The sequence below is a fragment of the Dermacentor albipictus genome, chromosome 1, assembly GCF_038994185.2.
Source record: "Dermacentor albipictus isolate Rhodes 1998 colony chromosome 1, USDA_Dalb.pri_finalv2, whole genome shotgun sequence".
Classification (NCBI taxonomy): domain Eukaryota; kingdom Metazoa; phylum Arthropoda; class Arachnida; order Ixodida; family Ixodidae; genus Dermacentor; species Dermacentor albipictus.
In genome coordinates, this window is record NC_091821.1 from 453,582,571 (window position 1) to 453,598,704 (window position 16,134).

Here is a 16,134-nt window from a genome sequence, read left to right on the forward strand (position 1 = left end):
AGTTTAAGAACCTTTCGCAAAATCATAGTTTACATGACCTGCTGCTGTTTCTGTCGCGAATGTTAACGTGAGTGGCCTTCATCGCATCGTTCACTTGGCCGCTGACGCCTCGTTGCGACATCGCTTTTCAATGCGACAACAGTATAAAACTCGAAAGCAGGAATGCTGTCTTCGACGTTTGTTCATTCCCTCACTCTTTTCTCATTACGCCTCCATCTTCGTGCGTGTTGCAGTCACCTCCTTGTTCTTACGCTCACCAAAAGGCAGAAAAAGATAACGATGTGGCAGCAGAACACTCATATCTTCTTTTTTCCTCTAAAGACATGAAAGGACAAAAACAGAGGATATTATGCCACATTGTACGAATTTGTACGGTGCCACACCTACACTCTACCACATCACCTGGGAGTGCGAACGCAACAAAGCATTCCACAAACACGAACACCCGAGTGCGGAGCAATGGGAGAGTCGGCTCACCAGCAGCGAGCTCACGGCCCAAAGGGCCCTAGTGCAGCACGCGAGTGGTGCAGCACGACTCAGTGGAGCCTTGAAATCGGGACCCACCCTTGCTGAAGAGAAGTCTCAAGTCGCCAGTGCCAAGAAGATGAAGATGACAGAGACCTCGTAACCGCGAAACTCTTGAAAGACTCAATAAAACTTTTCACTCACTCACTCACTCCCGGCCAACACAACCTTGTCCGAATGCCGGAGGAGTTGGAACGGCATAGTTTGGGTGTGTTGGCTTATCTTAGAGCCCTATTGAAGCAGCGTGGCGTAATGCAGGCAAAACATACGACCAGAGTGGCACTGACGCCCAACTGGACATCTACGTAACTAATTACCTTGAAGTTTTTACCTGCCATTGTTTTCCACTTTTGTAGTTTTGTAAATCTCCCAGAAGCTTTTACCCAATAACGCATACGGCAACTAAATTACATTTTAAGTAAACAGTTGTCTCATTTCGCTGTTCGATGTACCAACGTCACAACGCTGTACTTCACTCCAGCGCACATCGAGTAAGTTTGCAATGTTGCTAGTCATATCTTCGCCGAGGAAACGAGAAAATGTGGCCGACTGAAATTTTGAAAAGATTTGTTGTGTAAGATAAACCAGGTGTGAACGGCTGCAGAGGGCAAAGCTAAATAGCCAGGCCAGCTCACTTCATTTAGTGTACTTGGTCAATGTTATAAAGCTTGGTAGAAAAATGACGCAAAAGTGATTATTTTTAGTAATTGCTTCGTTATTGATGTGGGGCAGAAATAGGTCACATTAATAAATTTCAATTTTAAAACAAGCAATTGTGGCTGTAGTATTCATGCTTTTTTGTGGCATGTAACGGTTTGGTTGGGTAACGGTTTAGTAACGAAACGCTATTGCAAAAGGAGAGAAAATTAAATAAATTGTAAAGCAGATGATAATTAGATGTTGTCGAGGCATCACTTAGCCTCTCTGAACAGTAGATGTTATTTCTGCATTGATACTTGTGTTTGTAGTGCCACCTGCACATACATGAAAAACCGGGTACTTTTCTTGTTGTTTTCGACGTCAGTATAGATGGCCTTGTGTTCCTTCCAATAAAGATTCGCTTGCTCTCAGTGCGTGTCCTGCTGTGTATGTCTTTGTTCTCATCTCACCTTTTTGCTTCAGTAGACTCGCAAAGGAGCTATTTCGACGACAGCGTTAATATATCAGCAGAAAAAAATAAAGGAAGGTGATGGGTTCCGCTATGAGACTCTGCTGCTGTCGCAGTAAACATGTCGAGGAACTGAAGGACAACTTTAGTCTGCTATGCCTGTCTTGTTCTTTACTAACTTCGGAAAGACATTTCATCTTATGCATAGGAATTCTCCATCTACGGGGCGTTCGGTGCTGCAAAGAGCAGTCGCAGAAAACTGGAGCCGTATTAAGTAAGCCTATTACACTCTGATTTTGCTCCAATCTCCTGCCGCCAAAATTACGTCAAACACCAGGAAGTGACCCGCATCGTTGCTTATCTGCCCAATCAAACGTTTTTGTCGTCCACAAGATGTCACTTCTCTTTGCTTTCAAATGGAATAGGATTTCTCCCCATGAACAGGTTTTTTATCTATTTTACTGGGAAGAGGTGAGGAGAGCGCAGAAGTGAAGACACTTCTGGGGGCCCGAGGCAGCGCAGTGAATACACAATAGGCGAAGAGAATGATGACTGCGTCTCCAATTGGTCGGCTTCTCCTTGCTTAGCTTGCGGCCGCTGGTCGAAAATTGTAGCGGCGTCCAACCGGGAGTAAAAAAAAATGTCGCTAAAATATACGTTGCCTTTCATCTTATTCACACGGCCATGAACAACATTTCTCAGTGACGAAAAGTTGGCAGCACAATGTCGCATACGTGCCCGAAGATCTCGACAATATTAGACTGTCACAAAAACATTTCTGTTATAAGCAACGAAATCCCTTATTTCCGGAGGGCCTAACTAGCCAGTGCCCGAGCAATCAGCGATCAGCCATCTTCTATTCTTTTTGTAACGGGGCAATCTCCGACTAGTGCGAAAAATAATCAATTTTCTTCGGCACATGAGTGGATCTGTAGTGCGTGCACGTGACGTTAGTGTGGTGAGTTTCTGATGTTTTCTGACTTCGTGTGACAGACAGGAAAGTGGGCGGAGCTTCGACATTGATGACTAATTGCGGAGGGCTAGTGGCAGAAATGGAATGGAAACAGATGGCAATAGCATTACATTAAGTGCCCCAGACGCCCTAGTTTTGCTGAAGCGAACTACATCCTATGCTCGCAAGTTTTACAATCCCACAACATAATGTAGTACTTTGCGATTCTCAGCTGCGTTTCCATATTTCCCTTGCCACTAATTATGTTGCGCTCGTTGAGACCGGTTAGCTGCGCGGCGAATTCTAGGACGCATTACACACTGGGACTATATCGACGTCTTCTTCTTGATCACAACTGCAATATCAGCGACTCCCATTTGGTATCTAATTCTTTATCTAATTCACGGTCCTTCTGTCTCCTAAGGCTGCGCGTAGTAACTTTCCTTCAATCTCCCGTAGCGCGCTCACTAGCTTCTTCTGAACCTTCTGACAGGTAACATAGGTGTCAGAAAAATAAATAATGGAGCATTTATTTTAAATGAGAAATACCTTACACGACATATAATTATAGAGTCACCAATAATTACTAAATTCTCCAGTGAAGATAACGCACGCTCTTTCCATTTTTCTGTTGTGGTGAATATCTTTTGATTGTTCACACGATTTACAGGTGCACAGTGTGGGAGTAACAATTTTCACAGCCTTCAGAATTGGCACAGTGCGCTGCCCGAGATGATGGGAAGATATTACATCACCGTCGAATGCTTCCGGCTAAACTTTTAGCAATGTTTTCAGGCTTTAAGTGCTTTGTAGTACCTAAATATGTTTAGGAGATAGTGACAGGGAGGCGGAGCGACAACCGTATCTTTGTATTAAGTGAGCGATGATATGGCCCATGAATCCAACGTTCAAGGTTGGGTGGGCGGCCAGGCCGAAGACGTGCGGTCCGCAGGCCGTGGAGACGGCTTAGGTCAAGTTCTGGGTACATCTACAGAAGGTGTGTCATTGTCACATTTTAGATTGTACTTACACCAAATTGGCACGATGTATGTCGTAAGGAGCATGGTATGGTTGTGGCTAGAGAACAGCCACAGATGGAGTGAGCGTGACCCCAACGCGTTGCCTCCGTAACGCGATCTTCTCTTGGGGGTTTAAGTCACCAGAGAACTTTGACCCACACAGAGATATAAAAGCTCGTGTGGTACGTGGGAGATTACCTTTTTTCCGGATCAGTTGTCAGCAGGCATCTCCAGAAAAATACAGAAGTGGGTACGTTATAAACTCTGGGTGGTTTGCCAAACCGGCTTCAAGGGGCAGAGGCAGGGCTGCTCGAGGGACCCCCTGAAGGCATGTCACGACTAAGAGGCTTATTGTCGCTCAATTCTACCCGGTTCCACGGAGTTACATAAAGTGTCATAGAAGCTGGATAGTCTATTTCACGTCTCATGTACCAGGCAAATGCAACAGCCGGGCAAAACTTTGATGGCTTAAAGGCACGCGTGCATCGACGTTTGTGCACGAGTTTGTGGATAGTGTTGAGTTGGGACTCGGCCTGTAGGCTTGGCAGCAGAGTGAGGCATGGTAGTCTTCTTGTGGGTCGCATCGCTTCGTGATTAATGACATCAAGGGTAGCCTATTCTGTCTTCGTGAGATGATGAACTGGGCCCCTGGTTGCAACACAGAACAGCCAACAAGGCAAGCCAGGCCGATGCTTGCTCCACCAGATTTCTTCGCAACCCGGCGTATGTTGTTTTGCATTTTTTACCCATGGTCCCGCCCATACAGATGCATTCATTTCAAGGCCGGGTCCACGGATCGTGCAAGCCTTGGGTAGTGGCTGCTGATTCAGAATTAACTGAAGACGCCGGAATGCCAGTAGACGGTGCTCATACTTGTTCACTAACTACTGGAATGTACATCGCCGTGCCCTTGAACATTTCTAGCCCTGTCTTGAGGCCCTCTTGAGGCGCTTGGTCTTGGCGGAAGATTTCAGGATGAAGTAACCAAAGAGTGACGTCATCTGCATACATGATGTATTGTGCATTATCTGCCGTCGCTAGCTTCCGAGCTAGTGGAAGAAAGGCGGTGTTAAAAAGGGCTGGTGCGAGAATACATTCTTGCAAGAAACGACAATGTGCGATGAATTGACGTGCTGCTTTTCCAGCGATGCGAATGGGGAGCGTGCGAGCGTGCAGGTAGGCTTCGACGAATATAAAGACAAGGATGGGGAACTGAAGCTAATGGATAATTCCATCAATTGCTTTCTGGCTCACTTGGTCACAGGCTTTTCGAATGTACATTGACAGTATGGTTCGAATATTTTGGGAACTTCCTTGGATGAGAACCATAGAAAGGTACGCAAGGACATCTTCAGTGCCCGGATGAGTACGGAACCAGCCTTGACCAGGATGATGATACCAGGCGCATCACTCGATCCTCCATGTAACAAGTGTCACAAGCATACGATCCATCAGCTTGCCTAACGTTGACGTTAGAACTATTGGTCGTATATGGGCGATATTGTCTAGAGGCTTTCCGTGTTTGAGAACGGGGAACATTTCTGCATCCACCAAGGATCAGGAATGGCTCCTGTAGCCCAAGCTTCATTCAAGGCCTCCAACAGCACATCGAGAAACTTCCCAGTCGTGTTTTTCTTTAGTTCATACAGTATGACATCGGTTCCTGCTGCCCTGCATGGCACCGACAGGTCTATACTGCCATAGTGAAGGCATCTTGCACATCCTTGATTTCGGCGAGCGTAGCCGGGGGGCCAGCGCCCGCGCAAGGGCCGTTTTGAACAATGAAAGAAGGCGTTGGCGTGTTCAACGTAGGAAAAAGGGTGACGGCAACACTTTCAGGGAATACTGGTGGTGTCTGGCCAGATGCTAAAAGGACGCAGGCTGTGGGTTCTGGAGGGCACCTACACATTCCATCACTCGGAAGGTTTGGTAAATAGGGGCACTGGAAGACGAAGGACCGAGAGAAGAGCACCAGTCCATCCTGCGGCCATTTTCTAAGCGGTGTTAACGGCACTGACCTGCTGCAGTAAGACGTTGGGCCTCCAAACAAAGAGCATTTGATGTAGGGTCACGTTCTGATTTAAGTTCTGAATAGCAGCGCGATGCCCAGAGAGGTATGAGTTGCAAACCTGGAGCGATTTGCGATTCATCGACTCACAACACACATGTTGCTTCAACTAGTGCCACAATAAAATAACGGGATCGGTCCTTCATGCAGTCGGATACAGTGCTTTCTGATACTGCACTGTATCGAGCCCAGTCCACCATTTCACAAAGTCGGCGAAGGCGGCCTGTTCCGACCGAAGATAAGCCAAGGTGAATCGTGTGGTGGTTGCTACCCCAGCAGTCGGGTTCACATGATGAGAGAGAGTTCACATGAGACGGTCGTCCTTCCTAGTCACCAAGATAAGTCTGGCGAGTGTGGCGTCGCACGAGGGTGGTCACGTCGTCGGGCAGGCACTGACACATCATTAACTAGCGTGAATTGGGCGTCGATAAATATGTCCAGCACACAGGTACCACGCGCTCTGCAAATGGTGTAACCCCATGTGGTGTGCGGCGCGTTAAAATTTTCCGGTACCATAATGGGACAAGCAAGATGTTTTGGTCGTAGGTGCGCCAACAAGTCAAGATACAACCGAGCGCGAAGAATGTTATAGGGGCGGGCATAGTACGAAATGATGATAACGACCATGCATTGGAGACAAACAAATACGGTCACGACTTCTGGCCATAATGTGCACCATCGTGAAAGATCAACGAGGGTCTGTTGCAGAGTTAATCTTACATAAGCTTCAGCCTTTCCTAGGGGGACATCGGCTCCTTTCCTAGAGAGACATCAGGCGTAGCACTCCGATGATCCAACATTGAAGGCGATGAGTATGCCACAAATCCTGAAAACGACGGCAGGTCATTGGATACTTGAAGCAGTAGAGCCCAAACACACAGCTTCCCTATTCTTAGACACTGACGCAGGTCTCCGACCTTCCCAGCGACGCCGCGGCAGTTCCACTGTAAAATACCTTCTGGCGCGCTTCAAGGCGCATCAGCCATCACAGGTTGAGGTTTTCCACAAGAACCGAGGTGAGATACTGGAGCTGGTGCGCCACCATGCACAAAAGTTCTTATGGTGAAAGAGATTTCGACATAGACGCCGGGTTAGCCATATGAGCAGGAATGGATGTCGATGACGAATGCGATGATCGCGTTCTGTCATGATGATGCTGGAGCACTGTATGGCGTTCCTTGAGACGCTGGATTTCCTTTTCAAGAGGGGTCAGGCGAGCGTTGATCTTGAGCTCTTCACCCGCCGAGGGAAGTGGCGTGTCTTCTATCGACTGTGATTCCCATTGTAGTCAGGAAGTAGACGACCTAACAGCTTCTCCATATGTAGGTGTGGCAGCATCACTTGTCGCTCTACTTGCTGCTGTGACCTGACCAGCGTCCTCTTCTTAGACGCTGACGCTGGTCTCCGACCTTCCCAGCGATGCCGTGGCAGTTCCACTGTAAAATGCCTTCTGGCGCGCTTCAAGGCGCATCAGCCATCACAGGTTGAGGTTTTTCACAAGAACCGAGGTGAGATACTGGAGATGGTGCGCCACCATGCACAAAAGTTCTTATGGTGAAAGAGATTTCGACATAGACGCCGGGTTAGCCATATGAGCAGGAATGGATGTCGACGACGAATGCGATGATCGCGTTCCGTCATGATGATGCTGGAGCACTGTATGGCGTTTCTTGAGACACTGGATTTCCTTTTCAAGAGGGGCCAGGCGAGCGTTGATCTTGAGCTCTTCGCCCGCCAAGGGAAGTGGCGTGTCTTCTATCGACTGTGATGCCCATTGTAGTCACGAAGTAGACGACCTAACAGCTTCTCTATATGTAGGTGTGGCAGCATCACTTGTCGCTCTACATGCTGCTGTGACCTGGCCAGCGTCCTCTTCCAGCGAGGCTCGAACGGTGTAACGGTTGCACACGGTAACTTGTTACATCGATAGATCTTGAGGGCCAGGTCTTCGCTTGCGGCCCTTAAATGGCATCGTCGAGCATTCTTAGTGACCTTAAACTTGCTGGGGCCCGCCGTAGAAGTTATTTCATGATCGTTTGTATGGCATAGCCCGCATGAAAGCTATGCTGATTGTTCAGGCTCCATGGTGTCTTTCCTTGAGTGTGTAGGGACAGGATGACTTCATTTGTCCCTGTTTAAAATAAGGGTAGCAGTGCACAAAGGAATGCTTTAATGGAAGCGGGTACAGTATGCAGCCGTAATACTAGGCGCATTTAGGCGGAGAATCAGGACTTTGAAGCCTGATTAGGCCTATACGACCTTTGCCTAGGTGGCGAAAAGTCATGACCTTGTGCGTGAGACACAATAGTTCCTGCAGGAGCCTTTCAGGGTCTTCTTCACACTCAATGCGATTAACCACAGCGCCCTAAATCAGTGGCACCTGCGAGGTACGCGTGAATGGGAAGGACACATTCTTTTGGTACTTGTATCTGTTGCAGTTCTATGAGATTATGAACTAGTACCACAGCAAACACTCATCCTGAGACCATATTGGTAGGTTTGTGTAGAGCGAAACACTGAAATCAGGAAGCCCCTAAGCAGACATCCAAGGCCGCTTGAATGTTACGGTGGGGCAGAGTGGACATGTGGTATGTAGCACGAGGCTTGATGACCACTTTGTACCACGATGTCATTGGCGATTCCTGAGATGTATGTGTTGGTCATGGAGGCAGGCCTTGTGATGAACGAGGTCTTTATGGCACTGCTGGAACTGCATTTTCCTTCGGTGGAAGGCTAGTAGGTTCCGTCGTTTCTTGCCCGAGGTATTCTGTGCTCTATGCTGGTGAGGTCTATCTTCAGGGTACCGTCTTCGCGCGTTGCACTCGTCCCAGGGAAACAGACGCACCTGCAATGGATGGCGGTTGCATCATTAACCTTCCGCTCCTTCGACACAGAGAACGGCAGCTTGGATGCTCCGTGCCCACGTGGCGAGTACCGTGGGGGCACTCGCACTCGGGAATCCGCAGAAGAGCTCGGGTTGGACGCAACCGCGAGAGGGTATAACTGCCGACGAACCTTGTAATAGGCGCCAGCAGTAATTATGATCCGTCCAAGCAGTCCATAAATAACAGGGTTCGAGTAGCGGGGCAAAAACAAGAAACGTTCTGAAAATCCAGAGCAACGGAAAAACACATTCGAGTAGAACGAGCACTGGCAATGTCCCAGTTGCGTATATACATTACTAGCCTTGCTTTACTTCAGAGAACACAATGGCGAATGACATCCATCAAAACATACCTTGCCGTGTGCCTCGAAGCCACACCGAAGCAAAGACATAGCCAGTGGGGACGCTGCTCCTGGTAGCACTTCTCTGAAACGAAAATATATTCTTTAAAGAATAATTCTAGGTGGGAAAAATATGGCACATTCATGCGTGCATTTGTGCAAATATATTTGCCTCGCAATACTATGGCAACTGATACGCGCGAGGAAGACGACTTTCGCAGTGAGTGGCGAAAGATAGTATAACGTCCATGCTTAGGAGGGACGCGAAATCAATGACTTTGCTAATTGAGCGTGAATGGTACATTGGAGAAGTTAACATTTCAACTCTATGCCGTAGAACGAAGTAGGTGCGGGCATATTTTGCTAGTGTAGTGTTAGCAGTGCGCTGTACTTTGAATGTCGCTTTTCCCGTGATAGTACGCTTCCTCGGGAGTGTGGACACGTCGTCGCACTATATATAACATGCTTATGTAGCGTCAAGCATCCTGTATGCCCTGCGCTTAGCGGAATTGCCAACCTACGCGAACACAGGACGCCGTCTTTACTATAATGCTAGGCTGGATAAGCTTTACCAGCAAGAGCCAGACTGTTTGCGGACGCCTATACTTTCCCTCTGTAGACAGTTTAACGTAGGTGTTCGATCCGTTACTCTATTCGAATGTGTATGAGAATGGAAGGAAACCAAAAACGGAAAACGAGAAATGATACGATAATTTTTAGTGAAAGAAAAACGTAAGTGAGACGTTATTTATGATTTTCTTTCGTAGTGAAACCGGAACCCTTTTCTCGGTTTTCGGTTCAACAGGAAAGTCAGCAATCCGAAACAACCGAAGTAAGGCGGGAAAGTAGGCAAACCGAAACAACCGAAGTCAGGCAACGTCAGCGCGTATTTCGGGACTCCACATTAGCGCATATCTCAGGCAGGGATAGTACGAGCGACAGCCGATCGAGCGCTCCGCTAATCTACGCCTGCCGCTCGGTACACTAGCAGATCGGCATCCTAGCAAAACCATTGGCTTGCGCGCTGAATAGCTTATTGTCTCGTTCACTACGGGTACATCGCTTTATTACCAAAGTTTTGTCGTTCGTTTAAGTTCGTTTTATCAGAACAGCGGTACCGCATTTCGGCGAGTACACTCGATAGAATGCTGCTTCTGGCATAACGTTCAGTGCCTTGACTGTGAATTCTCAATTCTAAGATCAAGCTCAGTGCCTTGAGTCAAGGCACTGAGCATTATCTGATAATTCATAATCTGACTATTAAGAGCAGTAAATACCATGTTTTTACCGGTAATCTGCTTGGAAAACTTTTGCGTGCCTATAAAACCGTTTTGAATCGTGACGGCTCATTTCTTGTTTCGTGTTTAGCCGAATCGGAACAGAGCATTTTACAGTGCAATGAAACTAAAACCAGAACGGAAAAGAATTCGTTTTGGCGCCCTATTATACGCCATATAATTAAATTTCTTAGTGCTTTCCTTTCTCTGCATAGCTTAATGAGGTAACAGCATTTCTCTGTCTTCATACTAGACATTTTTTCTCAGTTCTTCTTTACAAGCTCCCAAACTGGCATGCAGATACACCTCTGATTGACAGCTGTGCTTAAACTTCATAAGGCAACACACTGCCATGAGAAACAACGTAGTTAAGAAGTTCGGAATATTGACTGTTAGAGTTCGTTATTGGGAACGAGCATTTTTGACTTCCGCTCGCATTAGCATACCTTCATTGTCATTAGTTATCGAACCCACGACTTCGAGCTGAGAAGTGGAATGGCACAGCCACTGGTCCTACGCGCCTGCTTAAAGCAGTTAATGCGATGAGTTCTTTTCACGACACACGTAATAACCACGCCCCTTGTAACAACTAACACTGCGATGTAAGCAAGCAACTGCTATATAAACCTGCCTAAAGAGTGTGGTTAAACTCATTCTTGGTACGAATATTCCCTTGCGCTACTAGAGCAGGCGAATTTTTAAGAACTGCGCACACTTACGAAACATTTCCCTTTGTCAAAACTTCTTTGGCCGACTTTATACCTTCGTCGAATTCGTGGAGCATCTCACAGTCACTCTCTCTGAAGAATGTTGTGACGGGGCGGCACTGAAAGGAATACCGCGCGTTAGTGTGGCCTAAAATTACCCCTTCTAGAGAGTATTTTTTTACCTGCAGCATGAAGAACTTTCCATCCCTGAGTGCCCACTCAATGTCTTGGGGTGTTGTGTACGTCTTTTCAACCTATGCGCTCAAAACAGGCAAAATCAATAAATGAGCATTACATCTATGATGGCATTTGGAATGCTCTGCGCATCTGCAGCTACAAAGCATTCGCGACATGCTATGGTGCCTACTGTTCGACATGTTTATAAAAGATGACTTGCAAGACGTGCCGATTCCACTCGCAAGACACAAATTTAATGCCTACAGATGTTTATCGATCAAATTACTTTTTTTTCATGCTCCAGGGTCATATTCACCAGACATAGGTAGTGCCTCTGGTGTTACAAGCGTCTCCTAGGCAGTATGATACCTAATGGATATGTATACACGTGCTCTTCTGCTCAAACGAACAACGTTTCATTGCGTCCATAGCTGTTCAGGAACGCTCTCCCTTATCGCAGTGGTTGACATATCAGCATGCGCTACGCCAGTGCAAAATGTTTACACCCTGGTTTTCTTTCTTATATTTCTTTCTTGGGGCAGATATTTCCACGCAGGCATTTCTTTGCCTGTGCGCCAATAGCGGCCAAAGTCTGAACGTCGTCGTCTGAGACGCAGGCACACGTGGCTTTTTCCGTACTCAGTGATACGGTGGCCACACCGCCACTCTCTGCAAGCAAATGACAGTCGCAAGGCGCACAATCTAAATAAATACAGTAAAAACACTTCTTAAGGTCTGGTAACACGATAGACACGCTTGGTTTAGAGGCAAGTTACTACTGCCAGCGTATAATGCAGCCCTTAGGCTTAGATGCTCGCGTGGTTTTCACGAGATCTCACAAGGCGCAGGATTATTCGGGATACGCGGAGGGTTTCTCTCATTTCGTAATTGGTAAGCTTTTTAGACACTCATCAACTCCGAGGATATTTTTGCACTTAAGCCTTCGAACCCCTTCAAAACCTTGGAAGTCAAATTGCGCCTGACAAAGCTGTATACCAGACCTCGTACAATACGTTGTCTCTCTCGCCCTCATGTAGTGCTGCGGTGTGCAGTACGAGATTTCCCCCCCCCCACTTCTGAATCGCAGAAATAGTAAAATTTTGTAGGTAACCTGATACACGATTAAGCACCAAGATCGATGATGCTGTATTGAGTGCGCGAACTTTTCTCAATGGGCGAACTTGTTCTCTTCTAGTTCGTGGCACCCCGCTTGTATTCATAACTACAGTTTTTTTTTGGACACTGAACTTCATTGTAATGTGCGCTCCTTGCCAACAATATGTCTCATTTCTCTACGTTCACAAATTTCGCATTTAAATGGGGGCAGGGCTGCATACTCACCTGACGCGGTAGTGCACACGGACTTTTGCCCAATTTGGCGTGACTCGATGATGGGCTGCTGGGGCCCCCTCTTCTTCAGCGTGAAGGTATCAGCGTGAAGGTATCTGGCTCCACAGAGGCAGAGACGACTGACTGCGCATTTGGTTGTTCAAGAATAGGATATAGTAACAAAAGCAGAGCGTAAAATGAAACCTATCAGCAGCAAATCTTGCACCTTTTCTTTTCTCACTTTGACGTCACAGCGATAGTTGGTCCATGGGCTAAGTTCCGCAGTTTAATCAATCACTATCTTTATATGCTCTTGGCCAAGTGCAGAATACGTTTTACATGCAAGTATTCTTAACAAATTCTGCCGGTCAGTAATACTGTTGCAGTATACTTTAATGTGACATACAAAAGAGAAATGAAGATTCTTTGAATAATCGATGACTAACTTATACAGTTTCACTCAGAAAGCTTGTGGCATAAGGAAAAGGCAACGCTGAATGTTCATGTGCGCATTGTCTTTAGTTACGAAATAAAAAAAAGACAGCGTTACTTCTAAATACGCTCGTGCACAAATGGACACAAACAAACACAGCTGAGGGCAGCAAATGCATCAGGATGGTCATAACTTGAGCACCACTGTAAAATTCTGTACAATGCGTCTTGCTTGAAATTTGAGTCGGATGTGCGAGGTATTTAGAACGGTAACTTTCTAGAAGGGCAACCTTCATGATGTACTTCATAGCTCTATATTTACCTTCCAATTAGGCGAAATCACGCGCTTCTCTTACCTCTCCAATGCCGTAGTTGGCGGTCACTGTGATGTACCCTGGGTTTCCCGTGAGTGGATAACAGGTGAACATTACACCTGCAGTGTCGGCATTGACAAGCTCTTGCACTACTACTGCCATCGGGACGTCCAAAGGCTGCCCATATTGTCTGCGCAGTCCCAAGTAACAGTTTTACTTTTAGTGATAACGTCCCGAAGTTTTATTTCATTCGACGTGCAATCCTATTCAACCGACAGCCTCTAATAAAGCGTAGGAAGAAAAACTATGCACCTGTGTTGTCCCAGCATCCACTAACGCGCCAAATATCTGTGCTGGGTAAGATAGTATATTGGTTCACTCTGAATTTTCACAACAATAAATCGGTTGTGGAAAGCATCTGTGGAGATGCAGGCGTCATCTCTTCCTATTTTTGAAGATGTTGCCACAGAGTACGTCAAGGGAGGAATCCCTCAGGTCACTTCGTATCTTTAATATGGTATTCTCACCTAAAATTTGTTTGTAAAACTGTTAAACTACTTTCCTCACCAAAACCAAGAAAGTTGCAACAAAGTCCTTTAAATGCCAATGTTATTAGGTGCCAGTACATTCCCGTCATTGCTACACTTTTCTTTATTCGGCGGATCTTTTGAAACATATGCTTTTTAATGCTGTCCATTCAGTTACGCTGGCATATTGCTGAGAAGTGCGATGCATGACCGACGAGTCAATGTCCAGAACTGAAGGAAGTGATCTTCTGGAGCATAATATGGAATTTATATACGATCACTAATTAAAACGCCAATCGTATGGTAATTTATTTGATCGTGCAAGTCAAACCTACCTCTTATAGTTCACACTAGTGAAGCTGAACTGTGAAGCCCAGCATTTCACCACAGCGCTGACGACCTTGAAAAGAAAATGTTTGACGGAGAGTGAGCTGCTAGTAGCAAAGTTGAAAGCTCTGTAAAATTGGTGATTTTAATTACATTTTCATGGCCCCGAACTCCGAGAACCGTTGTCATTTGACCTGCGGCCGACATATCCTCGGAGTCTTCACCTGCACATAGGCACACATATCCTTGGTTTAAAATGGTGAAACTTCAGGGAAACATCTTCTTCTTGTAGCGTATTCGAATGCTTACCTAACGCTGAAGATCTGACAGCAAACATGGTGTCCTTGTCAAACTTGGATATGTGGTCACAGATTGCTCCTTGGACATCTGCAGGCATTTTGAGATCTTCCAGAGCATTTACCAACCTGCACACACAGCAGGTAATACAATAATGAAGTAATCGGCCGAATACAGCTTACCAAATATTGCATATTTTTAAGGCCTTTGACATTTCTTCAACGTAGCCTTCGTGGATACTCAGCGGCGGGTCTCACCTAGCTAAAGGGCTTGCTTGCATCGTAGCAGTTACACTTCCGCTTGTGACAATTATGGTTCCATTGAAGCTCCTTAATTGATTCCTGGGACGATCCAAGCAGGGCAGCAGAATAGTTGCCTTTTGATCAGAAAATTCTATATATTATGTAGATGCTAGCCAACAATCAACCAATGTAGAAGTAGAGAGTTAAAGGGTTTTACAGTAGACTAAAGCTGTTTTCAAGAAATAGGAAATCTCGATGCGTATGAGGGCTCAATGACCACCTGATGTTTATGTAATTAGTCCACTTTCGTGCGCTCAAATAGCTGTGGTTCATTTTGACCATTGGAAACAAGATTCTGGCAGAAGTATCTGAAATACTCCTTATTACAGTTTGCGCTTGTCAATACACTGGACGTACCCGAAGCAGGTTTCTTTCAGTGCTGTCTGCCAATTATCCCTGCAAGACATGCGAAAAGTGGAATGACAAATAAATGTTTGCGCATCCTCATGTAGACATATAAAATATTTTTCTCATGTTAACTGCCTTACAAATTCATTCCATCAAACCAATGGCATAATAATAAATAACGAATTTATCGACATTCCACTGCCAAAACATCCGAAAGGGATAAATTGCTCAATGAAATATCTGGCTTAAACTTGTGCTGGAAGCAGAAGGTCATAGAGTGCGTATTATATCAGAAGTTCGTGTGGGGTCACTGTTTCCAACTCCCGTGCGCTTCAACAGATGAAGTTAACGCGATAAGGTTACTAAATCAATACTTGTCCTATTGCGCTAAATCTGCAAGCTTGCGTGTCGAGGACTAAGAAGCAGGATATGCTTTCATAGAAAAAATATACCGCAGAAGTTAAAGCAAGTATAATAAGTGAGTTATGTTTTGAAGAAATGAAACTTCATTTTGAAATAGCTCATCGAACGTCTCCAATTATCGCGACTTCGGCAAATCAACAACTCGTTCCGCTGATGTAGTGTACGTGTTATTTTTTCCCCAGTTACTTAGACACTGAGTAATTTATAGGACGTATAAAGAGGCTCACCTGGACATTGCAGTCTCCATGTCTTGCATCAATTTTCGAAATTCTGTACTTGAGGAAAAGTGCTTGTAAGAGTTGGTTGTGACAATGAATCCCCGGGGAACTGAAAACTGAAATAATAGGAAAGCATTCTGATCACATCCTATGAGGCAAACATGTAACATTTCAAAAATATTTCCCAATGGTGCACATAGACAGGTCTAAAAGTATATAAATCTCGAGTTTAGGCACTGCGCATGGATATTGTTATGTGACCTTTTGCTCTGGACGCTTTTTCTAGGCTGTCTGTGAAAACTGAAATTTGGCCAGTGAGAGGGTCAGCTATTCTGAAGTTACAACCACGCAAAACAATAATATGAAAACAAAAACAGCTTACACAGCAACTGAGCTATATTCAAATATGTTTAATGTTTGCGGAGACGTTTGGTATCCGCGTGTATTTCGACTGAGCGGTGTCCTCTTGTGATTCAAAACCTTATATTACGCTGCCCAATGTTTGGTAATTTAAACACAACTGATTCAAAGTACTGCGTGCCTATGATGAAATATACAG

The 16,134-nt window shown here is 45.7% G+C and overlaps 1 protein-coding gene across 1 annotated transcript in view; it reads right to left on the reverse strand.

Annotated features, from left to right (window-relative positions):
* LOC139054377 (rifampicin phosphotransferase-like) overlaps positions 1–15,604 on the reverse strand; it is a 73,819-nt gene extending 58,215 nt beyond the window's left edge. Inside the window, exons 1-8 of the mRNA XM_070531288.1 lie at positions 15,585–15,604; positions 14,297–14,412; positions 14,141–14,211; positions 13,996–14,060; positions 12,400–12,472; positions 11,064–11,135; positions 10,894–11,000; positions 8,910–8,982 (exon numbers count right to left, since the gene is read on the reverse strand). Coding sequence (XP_070387389.1) covers positions 8,910–8,982; positions 10,894–11,000; positions 11,064–11,135; positions 12,400–12,472; positions 13,996–14,060; positions 14,141–14,211; positions 14,297–14,412; positions 15,585–15,604 — 597 coding nt within the window. The remainder of the gene's footprint in view (positions 1–8,909; positions 8,983–10,893; positions 11,001–11,063; positions 11,136–12,399; positions 12,473–13,995; positions 14,061–14,140; positions 14,212–14,296; positions 14,413–15,584) is intronic.
* Between the last annotated feature and the right edge of the window lie 530 nt (positions 15,605–16,134).